Source organism: Oratosquilla oratoria, chromosome 2, assembly GCF_046742065.1.
Source record: "Oratosquilla oratoria isolate Oo_2021 chromosome 2, ASM4674206v1, whole genome shotgun sequence".
In the NCBI taxonomy this organism is placed as follows: Eukaryota; Metazoa; Arthropoda; class Malacostraca; order Stomatopoda; family Squillidae; genus Oratosquilla; species Oratosquilla oratoria.
In genome coordinates, this window is record NC_134778.1 from 43,949,960 (window position 1) to 43,959,959 (window position 10,000).

The window sequence follows — 10,000 nt, forward strand, 5'->3', positions numbered from 1 at the left end:
GGAAGCTCATTGCCATGTCAGCAGCCTCGGTGCCATCCCACAAATCCAGTCACGGGATGACCTCGTGATTTGGCTAACTCATCCACATTACTATCTACTACCTACCTACTGGAAGCGGACCGATATAAGATATCTTACTCTTGGCAAGAGGACGAGTGTCCTGGGGGAATCGCATCTCCAACGGACATCCAATCTCTTCTTCAAGAAAATGTTGACCGTATCTCGGGGTCAACAAATAAAATTTCATAACTCTTCTGAGAGCAAGTTGAAATCCAAGATTACGACACAACCACCGATGTTATAAGGAAACAGCACATTACAACTGTCGATGGGATGGCAAAATGTATGTATACAAATATATATATATATATATATATATATATATATATATATATATATGTGTGTGAGTGTATGTGTGTGTGAGTGCGTGCGTGTGTGTGTCTGTGTGTGTGTGTGTGTGCGTGTTTGTGTGCGTGCGTGTGCGTGTGTGTGTGTGTGTGTCTGTGTGTGTGTGTGTGTGTGTGTGTGGGTGCGTGCGTGTGTGCGTGCGGGTGTGCGTGTGTGTGTGCGTGCGTGCGTGCGTGTGTGCGTGTGTGCGTGTGTGTGTGTGTGTGTGTGTGTGTGTGTGTGTGTGTGTGTGTGTGTGTGTGTGTGTGTGTGTGTGTGTGTGTGTGTGTGTGTGTGTGTGTGTGTGTGTGTGTGTGTGTGTGTGTGAAAGATAATTTTCACTTGACACATTCTGGCAAATCTTTCTTTGACTCCAGGTTTGGTGGCTGAGTGCAAGTAAAACCCGAGTAAAACATTATGTGTATATTTCAGAAAATAACGAAAGTATGCTAACAATGATTCGCTGTCATTTGGCGACAGACTAAAAGTGAACTGGAAGATCATAAGCGGGTGTTAGGGGGCCGTGTGGGATGGGGATTGTCTCGTGGTGGGTGGCAGCTGTTGCACTAAAAGGAGCTGGAACTACGTCGTGGTGGGCAGGATGTGCACCATGACTGATTGGAGACGCGTCGTACTGGAGAGCGACTGCTGCAGTATTGTGGGCTGGAACTGTGGCTGGGTGGGCTGGTGCTCCAGCGTGGGTGACAGGAACTGTGGGTCGGTGCAATGATGCAGAGTTGTGGGACACGGGAACTGTGGCTGGGTGGGCTGGTACTCCAGCGTGGGGGACAGGAACTGTGGGTCGGTGCAATGATGCAGAGTTGTGGGGCACGGGAACTGTGGCAGGTTGGGGTGGAGCTCCAACATGAGAGCCAGTAAATGTGGATTGATGCGGCTGGACTACGCCATGGGAGACGGGGACTGTGGTCGAGGGTCGGTGGACCGTGGCTCCACCTCCGTAGGGTACAGGGGCTGCGACCGGGTGGATCGGGACACCTGCATCGTGGACGGCGACTCTATTGTAGACGGCGGTGCCCTCGTAATTGACGGTCGGGTGGTAACCAGACTCGTCAGCCGTGTAGGTGACGGTCTGGATCCTCCCGTCGGGGAGGTGGACGAAGTAGGAGCCCTCCGTCAGGTAACCGTCGCGAGACTCGGTGTGGCCGAAGTGGTTGCCTGAGTACTCATCATGGACGGCGTATTCGAAGGAGTACTTGGCCGGGACCTGAGACAGTTTGAAATTAGTGATATGTAACAAAAGTGCGTTATTGTTGTTCTTTGACCCAAGATACGTGAAGAATAATATGTCCTCCGTTTCTTATGCCAGAGTTTATGTGCATGCTTGTATTGGACATGCCATCTCTTGTATGTAAAATCTAATAACATCACTAAAATGACTTCGTTTCCACAAAATACGAACTCATCTATAACATGCTCTTTTCGTGTGAACATGCTTTTGTTTTTTAAGTGTATCATGTAAATCTACTCACTATTTGGTATGATGGTGAGCCAGCTCCATGATGAGGTGGTCCATGGACGCTAGCTCCTTGATGTGGCACTGCATGGACACTGAATGCACGAGGCGGTGCTGCTACAGGGATGTTGACTTCGTGATGAGGTGCTGGTGCATGGACACTGACTGCATGAGATAGTACTGGTGCATGGGCACTGAGTTGAGGATGAGGTGCTGATGCATGGATGCCAACTCCATGGTGTGGTGCTGCATGAGGATCGACTCCATGAGGCAGTGCTCTTGCAGGGACTCCATAATTGGTGTCACCTGGAACCCCAACTCCAGCAATCGGCGCCTCGTGGATTCCAGCTCCATCATGTGATGTAGCATGAACTCCAACTACAGCAGGTTGTGCTGAGTGGATTCCAGCTCCAAATTGAGGAGCTGCGCGACCAAGTGCATCCTCAAGTGGTGCTAAGTGAACTCCAGGATCAACGTGTGGTACTGTGTAAGCTCCACCTCCAGCGTGAGGCGTTGGATGGACGCCACCATGGGATCCTCCTTCTGGGTGACCCAGAACCACAGTCGCCACAGTACTGATCAGTAATACCTGAGGAAAGGAAGGTTATTATTTAAAGTATTGTGGGGAAAATATTTGACAAGATCAGTAGGATCTTGTTTTATAAAATATTCGTCCACGCGGCATTTGATACTTGATTCGACGGTTTTGACCTCAGTGAGCTTAGGTTTCTTAATATCCATTTAGGAACAAATTCTACAACCACCCAATGTCCGGGAGACGATTGTGTTTTGAACTCGCAGTGCGAATCATGTTGCTTGTGGAGGAATCGGTGAGTTTCTGTGCCAAAGCTTCGGTCCAAACTGACTTATATTGCTGCGACGACGCTCGACTTTGCTGCCAAGGGGGGGATGGCGCACTGACCCGAGGGACACATTTCGTCGGAGAGTGGGCGTCGAAAAACGGAGCACCAGAGATGCTCTTGCTTTGTTTAATTTTCAAAGTGAAGTAATATATTATCAGAGAAATAGAGTTTCGAGTATTTCTAATTGCTTTGCGCAAATTTGTCATCAAAACCTTTTAATGGACTGTTAGAATATTTTTTTTTTACATGTAAATGTTTGAAGAATAACTACAGATTTCCTATTAAACATTCAATAAATACTTGAAGTACCTATAAAAAATTACCAACTTGCCAACGATAAGAAAGACAATTGTGATCTCTTCCATAAAGTACTATAAAACTTGATGTAGTTATTTCGATAATTATTTTTTTCACAATGTTCCCATTTCACCTTGATGTATAAGAACATATTTTACAAAACTACACACACACTGTGTGTATGTGTGTATGTGTGTGTGTGTGTGTGTGTGTGTGTGTGTGTGTGTGTGTGTGTGTGTGTGTGTGTGTGTGTGTGTGTGTGTGTGTGTGTGTGTGTGTGTGTGTGTGTGTGTGTGTGTGTGTGTGTGTGTGTGTGTGTGTGTGTGTGTGTGTGTGTGTGTGTGTGTGTGTGTGTGTGTGTGTGTGTGTGTGTGTGTGTGTGTGTGTGTGTGTGTGTGTGTGTGTGTATTCACCTTGGTCTTTGGATCACGTGTTGGACTCGTGATCGACAGCTATTTCCCTCCCGGAAGAGAGCTCAGAGCTCGTATGACCGATCTATGGGTAATGCTATGACCTTACACATACACACACACCCAACTCCCCGCCCACGAGAGTCAGAGTAACGACCCGAAGCGCAGTGATACCGAAATAATTTCGGCCCTGGGCAGGATTTGAACCAGGTACTGCGAGCACCACCATGTTGGCAATCCAATACTCTACCAACAGCGCCACCAAGGGAGAGAGAGAGAGAGAGAGAGAGAGAGAGAGCGAGAGAGAGAGAGAGAGAGAGTGTGTGTGTGTGTGTGTGTGTGTGTGTGTGTGTGTGTGTGTGTGTGTGTGTGTGTGTGTGTGTGTGTGTGTGTGTGTGTGTGTGTGTGTGTGTGTGTGTGTGTGTGTGTGTTTGTTTGTTTGTGTGTTTGTGTTGTAACGTCCCATGCATAGAGTTAGGTTATATATTAAAAATATACCTGTTGAGGAAGGTGAAACTGCAATTCATTGAAATTCATACTTGTATATCATAAACTAAGGATTTCGGACTTCAAGAATGATGATGTAACGCCAATAGCCTCTTCCTTTCATAAAAAAGGATGACTATGCATTTTCGATATTCGTTTATTATAGGAATATTCTATGTTTTACTTATATATATATATATATATATATATATATATAGATGTATATACATATATATATATATATATATATATATATTATATATATATATATATATATATATATCATTGATATTGAAAAAAAGTCTTTCTTGTTAGGGCGCTTCTGTCAATGGTGTTCGATGTGTGCTGGATGCAGGTCTAGTTTGCTCTGCTTTTTTTCATATTCGAAAGTGTGGTGCATTTCACGTAGTCACGAATTTTGTATTTGTAGTACTGAATAGAGGGGTGTGCATGTGTTATGAGTTTTGTGTATTTAGTGCGTGCGAGGGGACCTGGGTTTGCTTCTCTATGGCCAGCTGGTAGGTGACGAGGGAAGGCAGGCACTGATGCTGTCATCCTGTTACCAATACTAACCGTCACCTACCACGCACTCGATCCACACGCATGCGACAGAGTACTCTCCTTCAGTGGGACTCCCCTCTTGCTGACTTCGCTTTCCCAGAACAAAGGCATCTTACCACAGCAACTAACTAAGCACTGACTAAGACAACAGATATCGCTACGCGAAGATGCCTAATGTCACCAGAGAAACCCATTGAACCCGCTTTATTATACCTGCCCCAATTATATTACCCATAAGTTAACATATATATACCATGTCTAACCACAGCCATCAACCATATGACTAACCCCCATATGTAGAACTAACTCCAATGCCTAGAATTGCGAACTAACACAACATTATATACGGCAACCTGCCCAATTCCACTTCCTCTCTTTTACTACTGCTTCCACATTATCTTTCACTCTAGTCTGCTCTCTCACCCAACTTGCTCTCTATCAGTCTCTCAGCGTTATTCCCATTATTGATCTCTCCATTCTCCTCTGTGCTGTCCTTAGTTTTGTTTCCATTGCCTTCGTTAGTTTCCAAGTCTCATACCCGTAGATTATTGCTGGTAGAATGCATTTATTGTAAACTTTACGTTTCAAACATAAAGGTACAGAGCCTCTCAGGATTTTATTATACTTACCAAACACTTTCCAACCAATTGTAATGCGTTTTTTATTATTATTATTATTATTATTATTATTATTATTATTATTTATTATTATTATTATTATTATTATTATTATTATTATTATTATTATTATTATTATTATTATTATTATTATTATTATTATTATTATTATTATTATTATTATTATTATTATTATTATTATTATTATTATTATTATTATTATTATTATTATTATCATTATCATTATTATTATTATTATTATTATTATTATTATTATTATTATTATTATTATTATTATTATTATTATTATTATTTTTATTATTATTATTATTATTATTATTATTATTATTTTTATTATTATTTATTATTATTATTATTATTATTATTATTATTATTATTATTATTATTATTATTATTATATTTATTATTATTATTATTATTATTATTATTATTATTATTATTATTATTATTATTATTATTATTATTATTATTATTATTATTATTATTATTGTTGTTATTATTATTATTATTATTATTATTATTATTATTATTATTATTATCATTATTATTACTATTTCACCATCTGGTCTAAATAGTTATACTCTTCAACTTCCTCAAGACTCTCATCATCAATTACAATCTCTTTACTTTTAACTTTCGTGTTGAACATTACTTTGGTTTTAATTTTATTAATTCTTAAACCTACTTTGACACTTTCCTTTTTTAAATCACTCAGCATATTTGCAAGTCTTCTGCTATTTCTGAAATAAGAATAATGTCATCCATAAAACTTAGGTGGTTCAAATATTTGCCATTAATCTTTAAACCTTTCTTTTCCCAGCTCAATCTTTTGAAAATATCTTCCAAACAAGCTGTAAATAGTTTCGGTGAAGTTGTATCGCCTTGCCGTACTCCTTTCTCGATCTTGATCTTTTCTGTATTTTTATGTAGTCGTATTATAGCAGTACCTTTCGCATAAATCTTTTCTAAAACTTTTACGATCTTTTCATTTGTACCCTGCACGAGATCACGTTTTAACAAATAGAAGAAACTCCGTTTTGGAGTTTATCTCGCCCGCATTAAGTCCACCTTATGTAATCCACAAAAAAAAGGTTACAATCCTTAGATAAAAAGAAAATGTTGTATAGATAAATTTGGGGGAGTTGTGAAAGGTTGAGAGCCATTCCGACTATTCCTGAGACTAGGTACCGACCCCAGGGTGCCTCACCACCGGTTGTAGGTGGTGGTATGTGACGTCATTTGTTCTGCCACTTGTTGGGTCCATTCCACGGGGGACTGGTACCGCTGCAGGAATACACAGCTCCTTGGCAATCATTTTTTATACAAACATAATAGGTTGACTCAAATGCATGGTTAGAAGATATTACGGTGAACTTCAACTGTCATCAAAATTAGATTCCTTTCTTGTCCATAAGCCATTTCTACTCCAAGACAAATCACTTAAACTCTCCAAGGAACTCACTTAACATCACTTCTGTTATGGCTTCATTTGCCATGGTATTCACAACCTAATCATTCGTTAATTTTGTTACCATATATTTACTTCAAAGAATATCATGCTCTTGATTTAAATACTAGATGTAACCTTATCCACTTCATTGCCTCATATCCTCTTCTTCTTGTCTATTAGACAATATATGTATATGGCCATACCATCGACATTTGTAATGTGCTGTTTCCCTGCAACATCAGTGGTTGTAAAATAATTTTGGGTTTCAACTTAGTCTCAGGAGAATTATTAAATTAAATTTGTTGACCCAAAGATACGGTCAACATTTTCTTGAAGAAGAGATTGGATGTCTGTTCGGGATGCGATTCCTCCAAGAAACTCGTCCTCTTGCCAAGAGTAAGATATCTTGCATCGGTACGCTTCCAGTAGGTAGGTAGTAGATAGTAATGTGGATAAGTTAGCCAAGTCACGTCGTCATCACGTGACTAAATTTGTGGGGTGGCACTATGGTTGCTGACATGGCAATGAGCTTCTACTGTTGTCCGATGTTGGGAAGTAATTTCATCTCGACTGATCTGCGCTGCAGAGTACATGTGAAATATCCGTCCCTCTGTGTGTGTGGGGGGGGGAGGAAGGGCTTAAAGGAAGATGGCGACAGTCGTACAGCCTTGGTTAATGTTAGTCGATGTCGGATGTATCCATATGGTCCTTCAATTTCAGTACAGATAATGATGAATTAAGATATATACAGTGAATGGTTACTAGATTGGTGTCAGGCGTCTGAAACAACTGTGAAAATCCCCTTGCAGTATTTCAACATGTATCCTGTAAAGGGTGGAGACTCACGGGGATTTGATACAAGCTGTACAGGAAACGGAAACTATTATAGTTCAAAATATTCTTATGTTTGATAGACCCTACAATAAACAAAGGATTCATGCTATCAGAGTATATCTAATCAATAATTATGTTGGTAGGAAACGAGTACAGTTGTGTAGTCAGGGAGTGGAAACAAATTTCTCTGAGAGACGGTTTCATGTGATATAGTTCGAAGCCTAAGGATGTAGTTATGGGCGTCCACATAAGTAGCTAACAGATGAAAACTGGACGAAAGGAAGGACCGGGCGATGGGTCCCGACTCTTATTAATAGGGACGAGGGAAGGGAAAGGGGTCGCGTTGCACCATATCCAGTCGTTTCGTCTGGTTATCACATGTTGGAGACTTACGTGGGCGCACCCTAGGGAAGAATACCCTAAATAGAATGCAGATGCCGCTACCCGTCTGTGTAATCGGTGGCAGGAATCGCAAGAAATACTCGCGCTCCGGCTCACTTTGTCGGGTTTGTTTGTCACATATTGGCACCTTGTATGGACGCGCCCTTAGACAAACACCAAAACACCAACGTTGCCGAAATCAGTTTCAGAAGGTGCCAAATTATTATGGGTGCTATAACCCATCATATGTATGTTTATTTATCTACTTACCTTTGTATTAACATAGCTATTTATGTAACCTGTTTATTCTATCATTGATTCATCTACGTTTTCCTATCTACTACTTCATTTACTCATGTTTATCGAACCTCCCAAGTATTAACTTGACTTTTTATACTTCTAATTAACTCTAGATATGACCAGTTTCTTGGTGTTCTTTATTTATTTACTTATTTATGTGTCTACTTGTTTAAAAGATTATTTTCACTTGACACATTCTTTCATATTCTTCTTTGACTCCAGGTTTGGTGGTTGAGTGCAAGTAAAACCCTTGAGTAAAATATCATGTGTATATTTCAGAAAATAACGACAGTATGCTAACAATGATTCGCTGTCATTTGGCGACAGACTAAAAGTGAACTGGAAGATCATAAGCGGGTGTTATGGGGCCGTGTGGGATGGGGATTGTCTCGTGGTGGGTGGCAGCTGTTGCACTATGGGGAGCTGGAACTACGTCGTGGTGGGCAGGAGGTGCACCATGATTGATTGGAGACGCGTCGTACTGGAGAGCGCCTGCTGCAGTATTGTGGACTGGAACTGTGGCTGAGTGGGTTGGTACTCCAGCGTGGGGGACAGGAACTGTGGGTCGGTGCAATGATGCAGAGTTGTGGGACACGGGAACTGTGACTAGGTGAGCTGGAGCTCCAACATGAGAGCCAGTAACTGTGGATTGATGCGGCTGGAATACGCCATGGGAGACGGGGACTGTGGTCGAGGGTCGGTGGACCGTGGCTCCACCTCCGTAGGGTACAGGGGCTGCGCCTGAGTGGATCGGGACACCTGCATCGTGGACGGGGACTCTATTGTAGACGGCAGTGCCCTCGTAATTGACGGTCGGGTGGTAACCAGACTCGTCAGCCGTGTAGGTGACGGTCTGGATCCTCCCGTCGGGGAGGTGGACGAAGTAGGAGCCCTTCGTCAGGTAACCGTTGCGGGACTCGATGTGGCCGAAGTGGTTGCCGGAGTATTCATCCTGGACGGCGTATTCGAAGGAGTACTTGGCCGGGACCTGTGACAGTTTGAAGTTAGTGATATGTAACAAAAGTGCGTTATTGTTGTTCTTTGACCCAAGATACGTGAAGAATAATATACCCTCCGTTTCTTATGCCTGAGTTTATGTGCATGCTGGTGTTGGATATGCCATCTCTTGTAGGTGAAATCTAATAGCATCACTAAAATGTCTTCGTTTCCACAAAATACAAATTCATTTAAAACATGTTCTTTTCGTGTGAATATGTTTTTGTTTTTGAAATGTGTATATTTGTCATGTAAATCTACTCACTATTTGGTATGATGGTGAGCCAGCTCCATGATGAGGTGGTCCATGGACGCCAGGTCCTTGATGTTGCACCGCATGGACACTGAATGCACGAAGCGGTGCTGCTACAGGGATGTTGACTTCGTGATGAGGTGCTGGTGCATGGGCACTGACTACATGAGATAGTGCTGGTGCATGGACACTGACTGCATGAGGTAGTGCTGGTGCATGGGCACTGCCTTGAGGATGATGTGCTGATGCATGGATGCCAACCCACTGGTGTGGTGCTGCATGAGGATCGACTCCATGAGGCAGTGCTTGTGCAGGGACTCCATAATTGGTGTCACCTGGAACCCCAACTCCAGCAATCGGCGCCTCGTGGATTCCAGCTCCATCATGTGATGTAGCATGAACTCCAACTACAGCAGGTTGTGCTGAGTGGATTCCAGCTCCAAACTGAGGAGCTGCGCGACCCAGCGCATCCTCAAGTTGTGCTATATGAGCTCCAGGATCAACGTGTGGTACTGTGTAAGCTCCACTTCCAGCATGAGGCGTTGGATGGAAGCCACCATGGGATCCTCCTGCTGGGTGACCCAGAACCACAGTCGCCACAGTACTGACCAGTAATACCTGAGGAAATAGAGGTTATTATTTAAAGTATTGTGGAGAAAATATTTGACAA

General features: G+C 42.1%; 1 protein-coding gene across 1 annotated transcript; it reads right to left on the bottom strand.

Moving 5' to 3' along the window:
• Nucleotides 1-868: 868 nt before the first annotated feature.
• LOC143035735 (uncharacterized) lies at nt 869-8,065 on the bottom strand. The gene is made up of 4 exons (XM_076202647.1): nt 8,052-8,065; nt 7,413-7,428; nt 1,878-2,450; nt 869-1,612 (listed from the first exon to the last, which is right to left on the bottom strand). Exons 1-4 carry the CDS (start codon nt 8,063-8,065, stop codon nt 869-871), a joined length of 1,347 nt encoding a protein of 448 aa, XP_076058762.1.
• Between the last annotated feature and the right edge of the window lie 1,935 nt (nt 8,066-10,000).